The 21,404-nt window shown below is 49.2% G+C and overlaps 1 protein-coding gene across 5 annotated transcripts in view; it reads right to left on the bottom strand.

The window, feature by feature from the left end:
- Positions 1-21,404, bottom strand: part of ECT2 (epithelial cell transforming 2) — a 719,104-nt gene that overhangs the window by 193,816 nt on the left and 503,884 nt on the right. For all 5 annotated transcript variants that reach the window (XM_063916272.1, XM_063916273.1, XM_063916269.1 and 2 more), the window contains one exon: positions 3,714-3,792. In XM_063916272.1, coding sequence (XP_063772342.1) covers positions 3,714-3,792 — 79 coding nt within the window. The remainder of the gene's footprint in view (positions 1-3,713; positions 3,793-21,404) is intronic.

Raw genomic sequence — 21,404 nt, 5'->3', positions numbered from 1 at the left:
GGAGATAGGCTCCGCCCCTTCACGACGTCCTTATCTCCCGCTTTTTTGTGTAAAAATGGCAGGGGTTAAAATACATCCATATAGCCCAGGAGCTATATGTGATGTATTCTTTTGCCACCTAAGGTATTATCATTTATATTGCGTCTCAGGGCGCTCCCCCCCAAGCGCCCTGCACCCTCAGTGACCGGAGTGTGAAGTGTGCTGAGAGCAATGGCGCACAGCTGCGGTGCTGTGCGCTACCTTAGTCTGAAAACAGGATTGTCTTCTGCCGCCGATTTCACCGGACCTCTTCGTCTCTTCTGGCTCTGTAAGGGGGACGGCGGCGCGGCTCCGGTGACCCATCCAGGCTGTACCTGTGATCGTCCCTCTGGAGCTAATGTCCAGTAGCCTAAGAAGCCCAATCCACTCTGCACGCAGGTGAGTTCGCTTCTTCTCCCCTTAGTCCCACGATGCAGTGAGCCTGTTGCCAGCAGGACTCACTGAAAATAAAAAAACCTAAATTAAACTTTTATTCTAAGCAGCTCAGTAGAGCCACCTAGCCTGCACCCTTCTCGTTCGGGCACAAAAATCTAACTGAGGCTTGGAGGAGGGTCATAGGGGGAGGAGCCAGTGCACACCACCTGATCCTAAAGCTTTTATTCTTGTGCCCTGTCTCCTGCGGAGCCGCTATTCCCCATGGTCCTTACGGAGTCCCAGCATCCACTAGGACGTCAGAGAAACTACGGGTAGTTTTTTCTCTCCAAACCTAATACCCTTTTTAGTGGTACCTGTAGTTATATCAGAAATGTTTAACACCTCTTTCATTGCCTCAATCATGCAGTGAATGGACTTAGTGGGCATCAGGTTTGACTCATCATCGTCGACACTGGTGTCAGTATCAGTGTCGACATCTGGGTCTGCTTGAGGTAGCGGGCGTTTTAGAGCCCCTGACGACCCATGCGACGCCTGGGCAGGCACGAGCTGAGAAGTCGGCTGTCCCACATTTGGCATGTCGTCGATTTTTTTATATAAGGAGTCTAAACGTGCACTCATTACTTTCCATAAGCCCATCCACTCAGGTGTCTGCCCCGCAGGGGGTGACATCCCTTCTAAAGGCATCTGCTCCGCCTCCACATCATTATCCTCATCAAACATGTCGACACAGCCGTACCGACACACCGCACAGACACAAGGAATGCTCCGAATGAGGACAGGACCCACAAAAGCCCTTTGGGGGGACAGAGTGAGAGTATGCCAGCACACACCAGAGCGCTATATAATGCAGGGACTAATTGAGTTATGTCCCCTATAGCTGCTTTTTATATTATATATATATATTGCGCCCAAATTTAGTGCCCCCCCTCTCTGTTTTTACCCTGTTCTGTAGTGTAGACTGCAGGGGAGAGCCAGGGAGCTTCCTTCCAGCGGATCTGTGAAGGAGAAATGGCGCCAGTGTGTCTGAGGGAGATAGCTCCGCCCATTTTCCGCGGCCTATTCTCCCGCTTTTTTCTTGATTCTGGCAGGGGTATTTTCCACATATATAGCCTCTGGGGCTATATATTGTGGTATTTTTGCCAGCCAAGGTGTTTTTATTGCAGCTCAGGGCGCCCCCCCAGCGCCCTGCACCCTCAGTGACCGGAGTGTGAAGTGTGCATGAGGAGCAATGGCACACAGCTGCAGTGCTGTGCGCTACCTTGGTGAAGACTGATGTCTTCTGCCGCCGTTTTTCCGGACCTCTTCTTGCTTCTGGCTCTGTAAGGGGGACGGCGGCGCGGCTCCGGGACCGAACACCAAGGACTGGGCCTGCGGTCGATCCCTCTGGAGCTAATGGTGTCCAGTAGCCTAAGAAGCCCAATCCGGCTGCAAGCAGGCGAGTTCGCTTCTTCTCCCCTTAGTCCCTCGCTGCAGTGAGCCTGTTGCCAGCAGGTCTCACTGAAAATAAAAAACCTAAAACTATACTTTCTTTCTAAGGGCTCAGGAGAGCCCCTAGTGTGCATCCAACCTCGGCCGGGCACGAAATCTAACTGAGGCTTGGAGGAGGGTCATAGTGGGAGGAGCCAGTGCACACCAGGTAGTCATAAATCTTTCTAGAGTGCCCAGCATCCTTCGGAGCCCGCTATTCCCCATGGTCCTTACGGAGTTCCCAGCATCCACTAGGACGTTAGAGAAATTCTTTCGAAGGAGTATCACCATTTCGGCCATTACCTTGGTACACACCCTCGGTGCCGTGGATAGACCAAACGGCTACCTCTGGAATTGGTAATGGCAGTTCTGTACCACAAACCTCGCAGGGGGCGACATCACACTTATCGGCTCCTGCTCCGCCTCCACGTAAGCGTCCTCATCAAACATGTCGACACAGCCGTGCCGACACAGCCGTACCGACACACCGCACACACACACAGGGAATGCTCTGACTGAGGACAGGACCCCACAAAGTCCTTTGGGGAGACAGAGAGAGAGTATGCCAGCACACACCACAGCACTATATAACCAGGAATTTACACTAAAGTGAGTGATTTTTCCCTATAGCAGCTTATTATACACATTTTGCGCCTAAATTTAGTGCCCCCCCTATCTTTTTTACCCTTGAAGCCTGGAAACTGCAGGGGAGAGCCTGGGGAGCTGCCTTCCAGCGGAGCTGTGAAGAGAAAATGGCGCCCGTGTGCTGAGGAAGATAGCCCCGCCCCTTGCTCGGCAGACTTCTCCCGCTTTTTTATATGCTTTATGGCGGGGGATTATGCACATATACAGTTTATTAGCTGTATTATTTGCTATTTAGCCATGTAAGGTACTCTAATTGCTGCCCAGGGCGCCCCCCCCCCCCCCCCCAGCGCCCTGCACCCATCAGTGACCGGAGTGTGTGGTGTGCAGAGGGAGCAATGGCGCACAGCTGCAGTGCTGTGCGCTACCTTAATGAAGACCGGAGTCTTCAGCCGCCGATGTTCAACTTCTCTTCGGTTCTTCTGGCTCTGCAAGGGGGACGGCGGCACGGCTCCGGGACCGGACGACCGAGGACTAGGCCTGTGTTCGATCCCTCTGGAGCTAATGGTGTCCAGTAGCCTAAGAAGCCCAAGCTAGCTGCAAGCAGGTAGGTTCGCTTCTCTCCCCTCAGTCCCACGTAGCAGTGAGTCTGTTGCCAGCAGATCTCACTGAAAATAAAAAACTTAACAAATACTTTCTTTCTAGGAAGCTCAGGAGAGCCCCTAGAGTGCATTCCAGCTCTGGCCGGGCACAGATTCTAACTGAGGTCTGGAGGAGGGGCATAGAGGGAGGAGCCAGTGCACACCAGATGTAGTACCTAATCTTTCTTTAAAGAGTGCCCAGTCTCCTGCGGAGCCTGTCTATTCCCCATGGTCCTTACGGAGTACCCAGCATCCACTAGGACGTCAGAGAAAATGAAAAGAACAGGACAGGCTGGCTGGCCCCTACCCCCCCCCCCCCCAAAAAAAAAACAAAAAAAACATGCCCGCTTCTTGAGGCACCAAACTAAAACGGACTAGCTAGCTGAAGGGGTGGGGTATAAGGAAGGAGGAGCCTGTGCTGCTGGGAAAAGAACATTAAGTATTTGGCACCCAGGCTTCCATGGTCCACTCTATACCCACTGTTTTTGCCCAGTGTCCCCCATGGATGATAGGAGAAATTACTGTAGATCGGTGTAATAGAGAGTTTAATTTATAACAAACAGTGTATATGTAATTTATACTTGTACACAAGTTATTTGGAATACTCACAGGACAACCATCTACTTCATACACCACATCAAAGATCTGTCTCTGTCCTTCAGTTTTCCTTTTATCTTCATTAATGTGACTTTCAATTTGAAGGATAAAATATATAGTTTAGATGTCTGCACTCTAAATCACATCTTTGTACTTAAATTATACACACACATAGAAACACACAAAAACATTGATAGGTAACAAAGAAGTAAAAGCTGATCCTGTTTAAAAGATTGGTAATTACATATCTATGTGAAGTTGCTTATTTATCTGGTTGCTCCTCAGAATATACAGTGCAAAGAATGGCAAGAAAGTATTCACGTAGTCAAGTGGAAAATTATGTACAATAAATAATAAGATTTTACTTACCGGTAAATCTATTTCTCGTAGTCCGTAGAGGATGCTGGGACTCCGTAAGGACCATGGGGAATAGACGGGCTCCGCAGGAGATAGGGCACTTTAAGAAAGCTTTGGATTCTGGGTGTGCACTGGCTCCTCCCTCTATGACCCTCCTCCAGACCTCAGTTAGGGAAACTGTGCCCAGAGGAGATGGACAGTGCAAGGTAGGATTTTTGTAAATCTAAGGGCGAGATTCATACCAGCCACACCAATCACACCGTATAACCTGTGATAAACTTACCCAGTTAACAGTATGAACAACAACATAGCCACGGTATCACCGAAAACTATAACATAACCCTTATGTAAGCAATAACTATATACAAGTCTTGCAGAAGAAGTCCGCACTTGGGACGGGCGCCCAGCATCCTCTACGGACTACGAGAAATAGATTTACCGGTAAGTAAAATCTTATTTTCTCCAACGTCCTTGAGGATGCTGGGACTCCGGAAGGACCATGGGGATTATACCAAAGCTCCCAAACGGGCGGGAGAGTGCGGATGACTCTGCAGCACCGATTGAGCAAACAGGAGGTCAAACTTATAGAACTTTGCAAAGGTGTTTGTCCCCGACCAAGTAGCTGCTCGGCATAACTGTAATGCCGAGACCCCTCGGGCAGCCGCCCAAGAAGAGCCCACTTTCCTAGTGGAGTGGGCCTTAACCAATTTCGGTAACGGCAATCCTGCCGTAGAATGCGCCTGCTGAATCGTGTTACAGATCCAGCGAGCAATGGTCTGCTTTGAAGCAGGGGCGCCAACCTTGTTGGCCGCATACAGAACAAACAAAGCTTCAGTCTTCCTGATCCGAGTCGTTCTGGTCACATAAATCTTCAAAGCCCTGACTACATCCAGGGACTGAGAATCCTCCAAGTCCCTTGTAGCCACAGGCACGACAATAGGTTGGTTCACATGAAAAGATGAGACCACTTTTGGCAGAAAGTGAGGACAAGTCCTCAACTCAGCCCTATCCACGTGAAAAACCAAGTATGAACTTTTATGCGATAAAGCCGCCAATTCTGAAACACGTCTCGCCGAAGCAAACGCCAACAACATGACCACTTTTCACGTGAGGTATTTCAACTCCACAGTTTTGAGTGGTTCAAACCAAGGTGACTTGAGGAAACGTAACACCACGTTAAGATCCCGAGGCGCCACCGGAGGCACAAAAGGAGGCTGAATATGCAGCACCCCCTTCACAAAAGTCTGTACCTCAGGAAGAGAGGCTAATTCTCTTTGAAAGAAAATGGATAAGGCCGAAATCTGGACCTTTATGGACCCTAATTTTAGGCCCAAGGTCACTCCTGTTTGAAGGAAGTGAAGTAGACGGCCCAAATGGAACTCCTCCGTAGGAGCAGCTCTGGCCTCACACCAAGAAACATATTTCCGCCATATACGGTGATAATGTTTCAACGTCACGTCTTTCCTAGCCTTGATCAGGGTAGGAATGACTTCCTCCGGAATTCCTTATTCCGCTAGGATCCGGCGTTCAACCGCCATGTCGTCAAACGCAGCCGCGGTAAGTCTTGGAACAGACAGGGCCCCTGCTGCAGCAGGTCCTGCCTTAGAGGAAGAGGCCACGGATCTTCTGTGAGCAGCTCTTGTAGTTCCGGATACCAAAGTCCTCCGTGGCCAATCTGGAACAATTAAGGATTGTTCTGACCCTGCTTATTCTTACAATTCTCAACACCTTGGGTCTGAGAGGAAGAGGAGGAAACACATAGACCGATCTGAACACCCAAGGTGTCACCAGAGCGTCTACCGCTACCGCCTGAGCGTCCCTTGACCTGGCGCAATACCGCTTTAGCTTTTTGTTGAGACGGGACGCCATCATGTCTATTTGAGGCAGGCCCCACCGATCCGCGATCTGTGCAAAGACTTCTTGATGAAGTCCCCACTCCCCCGGATGCAGGTCGTGCCTGCTGAGGAAATCCGCCTCCCAGTTGTCCACCCACGGGATGAACACCGCTGACAGCGCGCTTACATGGCCTTCCGCCCAGCGTAGAATCCTGGTCGCTTCTGCCATGGCCACTCTGCTCCTTGTTCCGCCTTGGCGGTTTATATGAGCCACTGCCGTGACATTGTCTGACTGAATCAGAACCGGTCTTCTCCGAAGTAAGTTCTCCGCTTGACGCAGGGCGTTGTATATGTTCCTCAACTCCAGGACGTTGATGTGGAGACAAGTCTCCAGGCTTGACCAGAGACCTTGGAAATTTCTTCCCAGTGCCACTGCTCCCCAGCCTCGGAGGCTTGCGTCCGTGGTTACCAGGACCCAGTCCTGAATGCCGAACCTGCGACCCTCTAGAAGGTGAGCACTGTTCAGCCACCACAGGAGAGATACCCTGGTCCTGGGAGACTGGGTGATCCTTTGATGCATTTGTAAATGGGACCCGGACCACTTGTCCAAGAGGTCCCATTGAAAAGTCCTCGCATGGAATCTACCGAAAGGGATGGCCTCGTATGAAGTCACCATCTTCCCCAGGAACCGCGTGCACTGATGCACCGAAACCTTCTTTGGTTTCAATAGGTTCCTGACCATGGTCATGAGTTCCTGAACCTTTTCGATCGGAAGAAAAACCTTTTTCTGGTCTGTGTCTAGGATCAGGCCCAGAAAGGTCAGACTTGTTGTAGGAACTAGCTGGGACTTCAGTATATTGAGAATCCAGCCGTGTAGCTGCAACGTCTTCATGGACAGAGACGCTGTCCAGCAACTTCTCCCGAGATCTCGCTTTTATCAGGAGATTGTCCAAGTATGGGATAATTGTGACCCCCTGCCTGCGCAGGAGCACCATCATTTCCGCCATTACCTTGGTGAAAATCCTCGGGGCCGTGGAAAGCCCAAACTGCAACGTCTGAAATTGGTAGTGACAGTCCTGCACTGCAAATCTCAGGAATGCCTGATGAGGGGGGGATATTGGAACATGAAGGTATGCATCCTTTATGTCCAGGGACACCATCCAATCCCCCCCCTCCAGGGTGGCGATGACCGCCCGGAGTGATTCCATTTTGAACTTGAACCTTTTCAAGTACAAGTTCAGAGATTTCAGGTTTAAAATGGGCCTGACCGAACCGTCCGGTTTCGGGACCACAAATAGGGTTGAATAATATCCCTCTCCCTGCTGGAGATGAGGAACTGTAACAATCACCTGTTGAACATACAATTTTTGGATTGCTGTCAACACTGACTCCCTCTCTGACAGGGAAGTCGGCAGAGCCGATTTGAAGAACCGGCGAGGAGGCAAGTCTTCGAATTCCAGCCTGTATCCCTGAGCAACAATCTATTGCCCAGGGATCCACCTGCGATTGAACCCAGACGTGGCTGAAAAACCGAAGACGAGCCCCCACCAGATCTGCCTCCCCCCGGGAAGCCCCAGCGTCATGCGGTGGACTTTGCAGACGCAGAGGAGGACTTCTGCTCTTGGGAACTAGCTGTGTGCTGCTTCTTTCCCCTGCCTTTTCCTCTGGTAACAAAGGACGATCCTCGCACCTTCTTGTTTTTATTGGAACGAAAGGACTGCATTTGATAATGAGGTGCCTTCTTAGTATGCTGCGGGGGACATAAGGTAAGAAATTCGACTTACCAGCCGTAGCCGTAGAGACAAGGTCCGAGAGGCCGTCTCCAAACAACTCCTCCCCCTTGTACGGCAAGGACTCCATGTGCCGCTTAGAATCGGCATCTCCCGTCCACTGCCGAGTCCACAGGAGTCGCCTAGCAGAAATAGACACAGCATTTATTCTGGAGCTTAATAAACAAATGTCTCTCTGAGCATCTCTCATATACAAGGCAGCATCCCTGATATGCTCTATGGTCATTTGAATGGCATCCCTATCTAAGGTGTCAATCTCCGCAGATAAGGAATCTGCCCATGGCACAACTGCACTACAAACCCAGGCCGACGCCATAGCCGGTCTAGCAATAGTACCGGAGTGAGTGTAAATGTGCTTCAAGGTAATTTCCTGCCTGCGATCAGCAGGATCCTTGAGGGAAGCCGTATCCTGAGAAGGCAGTGCCACCTCTTTGGACAAGTGTGTCAGCGCCTTGTCTACTTTAGGCGAAGATTCCCAGCGTATCCTATCAGTTTGTGGAAAAGGATACGCCATAAGAATCCTTTTGGGAACTTGTGGTCGCCTATCTGGAGAGTCCCAAGCCTTTTCGCACAATTCACTTAACTCAAATGATGATGGAAAAGTGACTTCAGGCTTTTTCTCTTTATACATGTGTACCCTTGTGTCAGGGACAGGGGGTTCCTCAGTAATATGCAAAACCTCTTTAATGGCCATAATCATGTACCGTATACCCTTAGCCACCTTCGGCTGTAATTTTGCATCTTCATAGTCGACACTAGAGTCAGAATCTGAGTCGGTATCTGTGTCATCGATCTGGGATATGGTGCGCTTCTGAGACCCCGACGGGCCTGGCGCTATAGGGACAGGCATGGACTGGGTACCTGACTGATCCCGAGCTTCTGCCTTGTCTAACATTTTATGCAATAGATTTACATTTGCATTCAAGACATTCAGCATATCCACCCATTCCGGCGTCGGCGTTGCCGACGGCGACCTGACATTCAAACACCTCCACCGTAAGCGAGCCTTCCCCGTCAAACATGTCGACACACGCGTACCGACACTTCACACACACAGGGAACCCCTTTTCTGAAGACAGTATCCCTGTCAAGGCCCTTTGGAGAGACAGAGAGAGAGTATGCCAGCACACACCCCAGCGCAATAACCCTGGAGACCAACACAAAATGTTTTTCCCCAGCAGCGGTGTGTAATATGTAAACCGCCAATTATGTCTCCCTCCCCCCCCTCTTTAAAGCACCCTTTCACCGTATGTAAGCAGGGGAGAGTCCGGTGAGCTTCCTCTCAGCAGTGCTGTGGAGAGAAAATGGCGCTGGTGAGAGCTGAGGGAGAAGCCCCGCCTCCTCGGCGGCGGGCTTCTGTCCCGCTCAAACTTAGTAAAATATGGCGGCGGCTCTTTTATATACATGTACAGAGCCCACCTGTACATGTATATAGTCTTTTGCCATGTAGAGGTTTATATTGCTGCCCAGCATCCTCAAGGACGTTAGAGAAATTTTTCAGAGCACCTGTGTTTCAAACATGCTGTCAACCGCTTATGCAATACACAGATTTAAGAGACTGAAGGTTGAAAGTTTGAGTGAAAGTTACCTATTAATTTACAGAGTAAGTACTGTAGTAAGCAGTGCTAGCTTTTAGAGGAGCCAATAATTCAGCACAGCATCTACTGTTCAATAATGTGATTTTTGTACTGGATAAATCCTTCTCTTTGAATTCAAAGGTGGAGAATGGAGAGACACTGGGTATAGGAAGTGCTGGAGCAGTTTGGACACTAAATAGTTAAAACTTGACAAACATCTCTATATCGCACCCCCCTTCCCAGGAGCAACTCGTTATTACCAACAAAGCCCAAAAGACAGTAGGAGGAGAACCAAGCACACCATATACACTGAAGGAGACTAGAGGCCACAACCCTGAGAAATGATCCGAAGCAAAGCCAGAGGCATAAGAGTGGGCGCCCAGTGTCCCCCATGGAATTCAGAGAAAAATATTTCAGGTAAAACAAAATCCCATCTTCTCTTTCATCCACGTGGGACACTGGGAGAGACACTGGTAGGTTCTGGAGCTGACCACTAAGGGAGGAAACGCTCCTGCGCTGTGTGTAGTACCGTATGCACGTTACTAGAGAAGAAGGGGTCAAAATGGTTTAATATTATTAAATTATAGACAGAGAACCATATAGCAGTCCTACAGAGTTGCTTCGCAGAGTACCCACGCCCAAAAGAATCCAAACTTGGACCTACACCCTATACTAAGTGCCCATGTCCAACTCCGCCTGTACGAAGGTCTTAATCCTGAAAAGGCGAAAACCCACAGGATCCAACTTCTTGATGGCACATTAGGAAAAGTACTGTATACTCGCCACACCAGTTAATAAGTCCTAGCAAAACCAGGTTTCCTGCATAAATCTTTGCACAATGGCGTTTGAGGAACACCTAGCCTTTAAGAAGGCTGACTTGACAGCCACCCTGTCAATGCAAGCAAGGGAGATTTCAGTACTGGAACGGACCAGAAATGAGAAGGTCAGGCCTGATAGGAAATGCCAGGGAGGAGCAGATAGCTAGCAGAGGATCACGTACCATCCCCTGCGAGACCAATCTGAGGTCACCAAATTGACAATCCAACTACCAGGCCTACTTTTCTAAGAACTGTCGGAATCAAGGATCCACTGGTGGAAAGATTTAAGAAGTGAAATGTTCAGGAGACTTAATGTATCCACCAGAAGAACCCCAGCATCCTGGAGCAGGACCTGTCCACCCTGCAGGTCAGGTAGTAATCAGTAAATTGGCTGCTTGCCATATATTCTCATCCTAGGTAGGAAAGAAAAGGGCCGTGGGACTTCTGAAAATCTCCAGAAGAGCAAGGTCATGCTGTACTCTCAATGAGAGGATGGAGTTTTGTAGAGTTGCATAATACCCTCAAACAACCTCCAATGCTTCAACTGGACTCTGTATAGATTATGATAACAAAAACCCAGGGAGGACCCATAGTAATAGACTGAGGAAAAGTCTGTGAAACAAAAACAGATAGTGAAGCCTCATCACAAGAGGTCATCCATGCCAGAAGATTTCAGGAGTGGCCTACTTACCTAGAGGACAGCAGATGCTGCACTGACCTGGCAAAACGTAAGGCGCTAACCTAAACTTGCTTGGCCCATTGAGTCAGCTAAGTAGCACTGGGTAAAAATGAGGCTCCTACAGAGTTAGTATCCAAGAGAAAGTGTCTACACGAAGGCAATAGTTTTGCAAGCTCATGCTTGGCCCGGTGCAGGATGGAAGCCCACACTGTTCTGTAGGGGGATACCATAAAGTCGTACTGCGGTGGAGCAGTCATCACCGAACAATGGGATCCTAAGCTATACTTATAAACTTGACCTAGCATTTTTTGCAGGAGAGGTATCTACGCACTAATGCACCCTTCTCTGGTATAGCTCCAGAAGAAATCCCTTTAGCAGACATGTTAAGAGCCTTTGAAGTATTCCAGTAGATGGCAAATAAAGTGGCCTGTAAGGAAAAACTCTGCAGTGAACTGTAAAGTCCACACTATAATGTGTGGCTTTAACTTTTCATGTGTGTGGCTTTAACTCTAGTATATACAGCCAATATACTAGGATTGCAAAATAACAGTGATTTCTAGTAAACAACTACAAAAATAGGCACCTTAGCAGAAAGAGGGTTTTTGATTGCTTAAAATCTTTTACTCTATGTGGCTGGGGGACACAGGACAATGGGCTTGCACTTAAATCTATAACTTTAAAAAATAAGAATTTACTCACCGGTAATTCTATTTCTCGTAGTCCGTAGTGGATGCTGGGTACTCCGTAAGGACCATGGGGTATAGACGGGCTCCGCAGGAGACTGGGCACTCTTTAAAGAAAGATTAGGTACTATATCTGGTGTGCACTGGCTCCTCCCTCTATGCCCCTCCTCCAGACCTCAGTTAGGGAAACTGTGCCCGGAAGAGCTGACATTACTAGGAAAGGATTTGGAACCCAGGGTAAGACTCATACCAGCCACACCAATCACACTGTACAACTCGTGATAACTATACCCAGTTAACAGTATGAACAATAACTGAGCCTCTCTCAACAGATGGCTCATACAATAACCCTTTAGTTAAGCAATAACTATATACATGTATTGCAGAGAGTCCGCACTTGGGACGGGCTCCCAGCATCCACTACAGACTACGAAAAATAGAATTACCGGTGAGTAAATTCTTATTTTCTCTGACGTCCTAGTGGATGCTGGGTACTCCGTAAGGACCATGGGGATTACACCAAAGCTCCCAAACGGGCGGAAGAGTGCGGATGACTCTGCAGCACCGAATGAGCAAACTCAAGGTCCTCCTCAGCCAGGGTATCAAACTTGTAGAATTTTGCAAAAGTGTTTGAACCCGACCAAGTAGCAGCTCGGCAAAGTTGTAAAGCAGAGACCCCTCGGGCAGCCGCCCAAGAAGAGCCCACCTTCCTCGTGGAATGGGCTTTTACTGATTTAGGATGCGGCAGTCCAGCCGCAGAATGTGCAAGCTGAATGGTGCTACAGATCCAGCGAGCAATAGTCTGCTTTGAAGCAGGAGCACCCAGCTTGTTGGGTGCATGCAGGATAAATAGCGAGTCAGTTTTTCTGACTCTAGCCGTCCTGGAAACAAAGTTACAGGGCCCGGACTACGTCCGGCAACTTGGAATCCTCCAAGTCCCTAGTAGCCGCAGGCACCACAATAGGTTGGTTCAAATGAAACGATGATACCACCTTAGGGAGAAATTGGGGACGAGTCCTCCATTCTGCCCTTTCCATATGGAAGATCAGATATGGGCTTTTACATGACAAAGCCGCCAATTCTGACACACGCCTCGTCCAAGCTAAGGCCAAAAGCATGACCACTTTCCACGTGAGATATTTTACCTCCACGGTCTTAAGTGGCTCAAACAAGTGGGATTTTAGGAATCCAACACACGTTAAGATCCCAAGGTGCCACTGGAGGCACAAAAGGGGCTGAATATGCAGCACCCCAGTAACAACGTCCGAACTTCAGGCAGTGAAGCCAGTTCTTTTTTGAGAGAAAAAGGGATAGGGCCGAAATCTTGGCCTTTATGGATCCTAATTTTAGGCCCATAGTCACTCCTGACTAGGAAGTGCAGGAATCGACCCCCCTGGAATTCCTCTGTAGGGCCTTCCCGGCCACACACCAAGCAACCTAGTTTCGCCATATACAGTGAAAAAGTCTTGCTGTCACGTCTTTCCTAGCCTTTATCAGCGTAGCAATAACTGCATCCGGAATGCCCTTTTCCGCTAGGATCCGGCGTTCAACCGCCATGCCGTCCTACGCAGCCGCGGTAAGTCTTGGATCAGACAGGGTCCCTGTTGCAGCATGTCCTGACTGAGAGGCAGAGGCCATGGGTCCTCTGAGAGCATTTCTTGCAGTTCCGGGTACAGAGTCCTTCTTGGCCAATCCGGAGCAAAGAATATTGTTCACACTCCTCCGTTTATTACAATTCTCAGCCCTTGGGTCTGAGAGGAAGAGGAGGGAATATATAGACCGACTGGAACACCCACGGTGTTACTAGTGCGACCACAGCTATCGCCTGAGAGTCCCTTGACCCAGCGTAAAACCTTTTTTATCTTTTTATTGAGGTGGGATGCCATGTAGTCCACCTGAGGCAGTTTCCATCAATTTGCAAAACTGCGTGAAGACTTCCTGATGAAGTCACCACTTTCCCGGGTGGAGGTCGTGTCCACTCCCGGAATGAACACTGCTGACAGTGCGCTTACTTGATTCTCCGCCCAGCGAAGAATTCTGGTGGCTTCTACCCTCACCACCCTGCTCCTTGTGCCACCCTGGCGGTTTACATGAGCCCCTGCGGTCTGACTGGATCAGAACCGGTTGGTCGCGAAGCAGGAACTCCGCTTGACTTAGGGCATTGTATATGGCCCTTAGTTCCAGGATATTGATGTGAATGCAAGTCTGTTGGCTTGACCACAAACCTTGGAATTTTCTTCCCTGTGTAACTGACCCTCACCCTCGGAGGCTTGCATCCGTGGTCACCAGGACCCAGTTCTGAATGCCGAATCTGCGGCCCTCGAGAAGGTGAGCACTCCGCAGCCACCACAGGAGAGACACCCTGGCCCTGGGGGATAGGGTGATTAACCGATGCATCTGAAGATGTGATCCGGACCACTTGTCCAGTAAGTTCCATTGTCCTTGCATGGAACCAGCCGAAGGGGATGGCCTCGTATGATGCCATCATCCTTCCCAGGACTCGAGTGCAGTGATGCACTGACACCCGTTTTGGTTTTCAATGGATTCCTGACCAGTGTCATGAGCTCCTGAGCTCTCTCTATCGGGAGATAAACCCTCTTCTGGTCTGTGTCTAGGATCATGCCTAGGCGAGGCAGATGAGCTGTAGGAACCAACTGCGACTTTGGAATATATAGAATCCAGTCGTGTTGCCGTTTCACTTCCAGAGAAGGTGATACGCTGTCCAGCAACTGCTCTCTTGATCTCGCTTTTATGAGGAGATCATCCAAGTATGTGATAATAGTGACACCTTGCTTCCGCAGGAGCACCATCATATCCGCCATTACCTTGGTGAAATTGGTAATGACAATCCCGTACCGCAATTGATAAATGGGGACACGAAGGTATGCATCCCTTATGTCCCGATTCATTTCAGGTATGCAATGACCGCTCTTAGCGATTCCATCTTGAACCTGAAACTTTTCAGGTATATGTTCAGGGATTTTAATTCAATATGGGTCTAACCGAACCGTCTGGTTTCGGGATTATAACATGGTCGAATAATAACACCCTCTTGTTGAAGGAGGGGACCCTTGACCACCACCTGTTGAAGATACAATTTACGATTTGCAGTTAACACTGGCTCCCTCTCTTGGGGGGAAGCCCGCCGGGTCCTCGGTGAGGGGGCATCTTCTCACAGTCCAGCCTGTATCCCTGCGATACAATTTCTATTGCCCAGGGATCTAACAGGGAGTGAAACCACTTGTGGCTGAACTTACGAAGGCGTGTCCCCACCGGGCCTAGCTCCGCCTGTGGAGCCCCAGCGACATGAGGTGGATTTTTGTAGAGGCCGGGGAGGACTTCTGTTCCTGGGGACTAGCTGTGTTGTACAGCTTTTTTCCTCTGCCCCCAGCTCTGACAAGAAAGGACGCACCTCAGACTTTCTTGTTTCTTTATTCGTAAAGCTGCATTTAATAATGTCGTGCTTTCCTAGGCTGTGCAGGAATATAAGGCAAAATATCAGAATTACCAGCTATAACTGTGGAGACCAGGCCCGAGAACCTTTCTCCACACAATCCTCAGCCTTCCATATGCCTCTTAAGTTGGCATCATCTGTCCAATGTATATTCTACAGGACACGTCAAGCAGAAATCGACATAGCTTTTGTCTCTAGGACCCAGTATACTCCTGTCCCTTTGGGCATGCTTTATAATTATATATCTATCACTTAAGACAGCATCTTAAAATATTTATATGCATACTAGGGTCTCAATCTCTGCTGATAAGGTACCTGTCCACGCTGCCACAGCGCTATAAACCCATGCCGACACAATCGCCGGTCTGGGTAGTATACTAGAATGTGCACGCTATCTGCAGGATCCCTGAGAATAGCTAGTGCAAACAGGACACCCAAGGGGAAGATTCTCAACACATCCTGGCCCTAGTGGGGAAAGGATACAGCCTGAGAATTCTCTTGTGGGAAGCTGCCGTCTCTTGTCTGGAGATTCCCGCTCTTTTTCCTCATGAGAGGAGGGAAATTTACCTCAGCATTCTTCCCCTTAACATGTGTACTCTCGTGTCAGGGACAGATGAGTCATCAGTGATATGCAAATCATCTTTTATTCCAATAATCATATATTGAATATCTTTTAGCCCTTTTGGCTGTAACTTTGCATTATCGTAGTCGACAGTGGAGTTAAACTCCGTGTCGATACTTTGTTATTTTGGATAGTGAACATAGAGAGACTCTGAAGGACTCTGTGACATAGGGACAGACCAGGGTAGATTTCCTTTCTGTTCCCTAACCTTTTGTGCAATAATTTTACCTCAGTACTTACACATATCCAAACAGGTGTCGGCGTTGTTGACGGAGACACCCTCCCACACACTTATCCGCTCTATCACCTCCTTAGAGGAGCCTTTTACCTCAGACATGTCGACACACACGTACCGACACACCACACACACAGGGGATGCTCTATTTGAAGACCGTTCCCCCACCAGGCCCTTTGGAGAGACAGAGAGAGAGTATGCCAGCACACACTACAGCGCTATATAATACAGGGATGTACACTATACTGAGTGATTTTTCCCCTATAGCAGCTTATATACACAGTTTTGCGCCTAGCTTTATGTGCCCCCCCCTCTCTTTTTTACCCTTTGTGTACCAGGATACTGCAGGGGAGTGCCTGGGGAGCTTCCTTCCAGCTGAGCTGTGAAGAGAAAATGGCGCCGGTGTGCTGAGGAAGAAAGCCCGGCCCCCTCAGCGGCGGGCTTCTGACCTTTTATGTACTTGAATGGCGGGGGTTGATGCACATATACAGTTTATCAGACTGTATTATGTGCTTTTCGCCAAGTAAGGTAATCTAATTGCTGCCCAGGGCGCCCCCCCAGCGCCCTGCACCCATCAGTGACCGGAGTGTGTGGTGTGCTAAGGGAGCAATGGCGCACAGCTGCAGTGCTGTGCGCTACCTTAATGAAGACCGGAGTCTTCAGCCGCCGATTTTCAACTTCTCTTCGTTCTTCTGGCTCTGCAAGGGGGACGGCGGCGCGGCTCCAGGACCGGACGACCGAGGACTGGGCCTGTGTTCGATCCCTCTGGAGCTAATGGTGTCCAGTAGCCTTAGAAGCCCAAGCTAGCTGCAAGCAGGTAGGTTCGCTTCTCTCCCCTCAGTCCCACGTAGCAGTGAGTCTGTTGCCAGCAGATCTCACTGAAAATAAAAAACCTAACAAATACTTTCTTTTCTAGGAAGCTCAGGAGAGCCCCTAGGGTGCATCCAGCTCTGGCCGGGCACAGATACTAACTGAGGTCTGGAGGAGGGGCATAGAGGGAGGAGCCAGTGCACACCAGATATAGTACCTAATCTTTCTTTTAAGAGTGCCCAGTCTCCTGCGGAGCCCATCTATACCCCATGGTCCTTACGGAGTACCCAGCATCTACTAGGACGTCAGAGAAATAAGATTTTTAACCTACCGGTAAATCTTTTTCTCGTAGTCCGTAGAGGATGCTGGGTACTCCGTAAGGACCATGGGGATAGACTGGCTCCGCAGGAGACATGGGCACTTTAAGAAAGACTTTAGGTATGAGTGTGCACTGGCTCCTCCCTCTATGCCCCTCCTCCAGACCTCAGTTAGAGAAACTGTGCCCAGAGGAGACGGACAGTACGAGGAAAGGATTTTTGTTAAACCAAGGGCAAGATTCATACCAGCCCACACCATATAACTTGTGATAAACTAACCAGTTAACAGTATGAAAAAACAACATAGCATCAGTCGGAGACCGATGAAAACTAAAACATAACCCTTATGTAAGCAAAACTATATACAAGTCTTGCAGAAGTAGTCAACACTTGGGAAGGGCGCCCAGCATCCTCTACGGACTAGGAGAAAAAGATTTACCGGTAGGTTTAAAATCTTATTTTCTCTTACGTCCTAGAGGATGCTGGGGACTCCGTAAGAGCCATGGGGATTATACCAAAGCTCCCAAACGGGCGGGAGAGTGCGGATTACTCTGCAGCACCGATTGAGCACACAGGAGGTCCTCCCTCAGCCAGGGTATCAAACTTATAGGACTTTGCAAAGGTGTTTGAACCCGACCAAGTAGCAGCTCGGCACAGCTGTAGTGCCGAGACCACTCGGGCAGCCGCCTAAGACGAGCCCACCTTCCTAGTGGAATGGGCCTTGACCGATTTTGGTAACGGCAATCCAGCCGTCGCATGTGCCTGCTGAATCGTGTTACAGATCCAGCGAGCAATAGTCTGCTTTGAAGCAGGAGCGCCAACCTTGTTGGCTGCATACAGGACAAACAGTGCTTCTGTTTTTCTGACTCTAGCCATTCTGGCCACGTAAATTTTCAAAGCCCTGACCACATCAAGGGACTCTGAATCCTCCAAGTCTCGTGTAGCCACAAGCACCACAATAGGTTGGTTCATATGAAAAGATGACACCACCTTAGGCAAAAATTGAGGACGGGTCCGCAATTCCGCTCTATCCATATGGAAAACTAGATAGGGGCTTTTATGAGACAAAGCCGCCAATTCTGACACTCGCCTAGCCGAAGCCACTTTCCAAGTGAGATATTTTTACTCCACCGTTTTAAGTGGTTCAAAACAGTCCGACTTAAGGAAACACCACCACGTTAAGGTCCCAAGGCGCCACCGGAGGTACAAAAGGAGGCTGAATATGCAGCACTCCCTTCACAAAAGTTTGTACTTCTGGGAGAGAAGCCAACTCTTTTTGAAAGAAAATGGATAAGGCCGAAATCTGAACCTTAATGGAGCCTAATTTTAGGCCCAAATTCACTCCAGTCTGTAGGAAGTGAAGGAAACGGACCAGATGGAATTCTTCTGTAGGAGCATTCCTGGCCTCACACCAAGAAACATATTTTCGCCATATACGGTGATAATGTTTAGCTGTCACGTCCTTCCTAGCCTTTATCAGAGTAGGAATGACCACATCCGGAATGCCCTTTTCCGCTAGGATCCGGCGTTCAACCGCCATGCCGTCAAACGCAAGCGCGGTAAGTCTTGGAACAGACAGGGCCCCTGTTGCAACAAGTCCTGTCTTAGAGGAAGAGGCCACGGATCTTCTGTGAGCATCTCCTGCAGATCCGGATACCAGGCCCTTCGTGGCCAATCTGGAACAATGAGAATTGTCTGTACTCCTCTTTTTCTTATTATTCTCAACACCTTTGGGATGAGAGGAAGAGGAGGAAACACATAGACCGAGTGGAACACCCACGGTGTCACTAGGGCGTCCACAGCTACCGCCTGAGGGTCTCTTGACCTGGCGCAATACCTCTGTAGCTTTTTGTTGAGGCGTGACGCCATCATGTCTATCTGGGGCAGTCCCCACTGACTTGCAATCTGTGCGAAGACTTCCTGATAAAGTCCCCACTCTCCTGGATGCAGGTCGTGTCTGCTGAGGAAGTCAGCTTCCCAGTTGTCCACTCCCGGAATGAACAATGCTGACAGTACACTTACATGATTTTCCGCCCAGCGAAGAATCCTGGTGGTTTCCACCATTGCCACTCTGCTCCTTGTGCCGCCTTGGCGGTTTACATGAGCCACTGCGGTGATGTTGTCTGACTGGATCAGAACTGGTAAGTCGCGAAGCAAGGTCTCCGCTTGACGAAGGGCGTTGTATATGGCCCTCAGCTCCAGGACGTTGATGTGAAGACAAGTTTCTTGACTTGACCAAAGACCCTGGTAGTTTCTTCCTTGTGCGACTGCTCCCCAACCTCGGAGGCTTGCGTCCGTGGTCACCAGAACCCAGTTCTGAATGCCGAACCTGCGGCCCTCTAGAAGGTGAGCACTCTGCAGCCACCAAAGGAGAGATACCCTGGCCCTGTAGATGTGACCCGGACCACTTGCCCAGTAGGTCCCATTGGAAGGTCCTCGCATGGAACCTGCCGAACGGAATGGCCTCGTAAGATGCCACCATCTTTCCCAGGACTTGAGCGCAGTGATGCACCGACACCGGTTTTGGTTTCAATAGGTTCCTGACCAGAATCATGAGTTCTTGAGCCTTTTCCGTTGGAAAATAAACCCTTTTCTGGTCCGTATCCAGAATCATGCCCAAGAAGGTCAGACGAGTCGTAGGAACCAGCTGCGACTTCGGGATATTGAGAATCCAGCCGTGTTGCTGTAACACTCTCAGTGAAAGTGACACATTGCTCAGCAACTGCTCTCTTGATCTCGCTTTTATGAGATCATCGTCCAAGCACCATCATTTCCGCCATTACCTTGGTGAAAATCCTCGGGGCCGTGGAAAGCACAAAAGGCAACGTCTGAAATTGGTAATGACAATCCTGTACCGCAAATCTCAGGTACGCCTGATGAGGTGGATATATTGGAACATGAAGGTATGCATCCTTTATGTCTAGGGATACCATAAAACCCCCCCCTTCCAGGCTGGCGATGACCGCTCTGAGTGATTCCATCTTGAACTTGAACCTTTTCAAGTATAGGTTCAGGGATTTTAAATTTAAAATGGATCTGACCGAACCGTCCGGTTTCGGGACTACAAACAGGGTTGAGTAATATCCCCTCCCTTGTTGCAGTAGGGGAACCTTGACCACCACCTGTTGAAGATACAATTTGTGAATTGCATTTAACACTAACTCCCTTTCTGAGGGAGAAGCTGGCAGTGACGATTTGAAAAACCGGCGAGGAGGCACCTCTTCGAATTCCAGCTTGTAAGCCTGAGAAACAATTTCTACTGCCCAGGGATACACCTGTGAGTGAACCCAGATGTGGCTGAAAAGTCGAAGACGTGCCCCCACTGGGGCGGACTCCCGTAGCGGAGCCCTAGCGTCATGCGGTGGATTTTGTAGAGGTCGGGGAGGACTTCTGTTCCTGGAAACTAGCTGTGTTGTGCAGCTTCTGTCCTCTGCCCTTACCTCTGGCAAGAAAGGACGCACCTCGTACTTTCTTGTTTCTCTGTGACCGAAAGGACTGCATTTGATAATGTGGCGCTTTCTTAGGCTGTGAGGGAATATAAGGCAAAAAATTGGATTTACCAGCTGTAGCTGTGGAGACCAGGTACGAGAGACCTTCTCCAAACAATTCCTCACCCTTGTAAGGCAAAACCTCCATATGCCTTTTTGAGTCGGCGTCACCTGTCCATTGCCGGGTCCATAGGACTCGTCTAGCAGAAATCAACATAGCGTTGATTCTAGAACCCAATAGACCAATGTCTCTTTGAGCATCTCTCATATATAAGACAGCATCTTTTATATGTCCTAGGGTCACAATAAGATGGTATCCTTATCCAGGGTTTCAATTTCCGCTGATAAGGTATCCGTCCATGCTGCTACAGCGCTACACACCCAGGCCGACGCAATAGCCTGTCTGAGTAAGGTACCCGAATGCGTGTAAATGGACTTCAAGGTAACCTCCTGCTTGCGATCAGCAGGATCCCTAAGGGTAGCCGTATCCTGGGATGGCAGCGCTACCTTCTTGGATAAGCGTGTCAACGCTTTGTCCACCCTAGGGGAGGATTCGCACGTATATTGTCCTTTGGCGGGAAAGGATACGCCATAAGAATCCTTTTGGGAATCTGCAGTTTTTTGTCTGGAGATTCCCAAGCTTTTTCACATAACTCGTTCAGCTCATGTGAGGGAGGAAAGGTTACTTCAGGTTTCTTTTCCTTATACATGTGTACCCTCGTGTCAGGGACAGGGGGTTCCTCTGTGATATGCAAAACATCTTTTATTGCAATAATCATATATCGAATACATTTAGCCAATTTTGGCTGTAACTTTGCATCATCGTAGTCGACACTGGAGTCAGAATCCGTGTCGGTATCTGTCTACTATTTGGGATAGTGGGCACTTTTGAGACCCCAAAGGTCCCTGCGACATAGAGACAGACATGGGTTGATTCCCTGGCTGTTCCCTAGCTTCCGCTTTGTCTAACCTTTTGTGCAATAAATTTACATTAGCACTTAAAACACTCCACATATCCATCCAGTCAGGTGTCGGCGT

This window comes from Pseudophryne corroboree, chromosome 4 (genome assembly GCF_028390025.1).
Source record: "Pseudophryne corroboree isolate aPseCor3 chromosome 4, aPseCor3.hap2, whole genome shotgun sequence".
NCBI classification, from domain to species: Eukaryota; Metazoa; Chordata; class Amphibia; order Anura; family Myobatrachidae; genus Pseudophryne; species Pseudophryne corroboree.
This window is presented reverse-complemented; position numbering and strand designations above follow the sequence as displayed.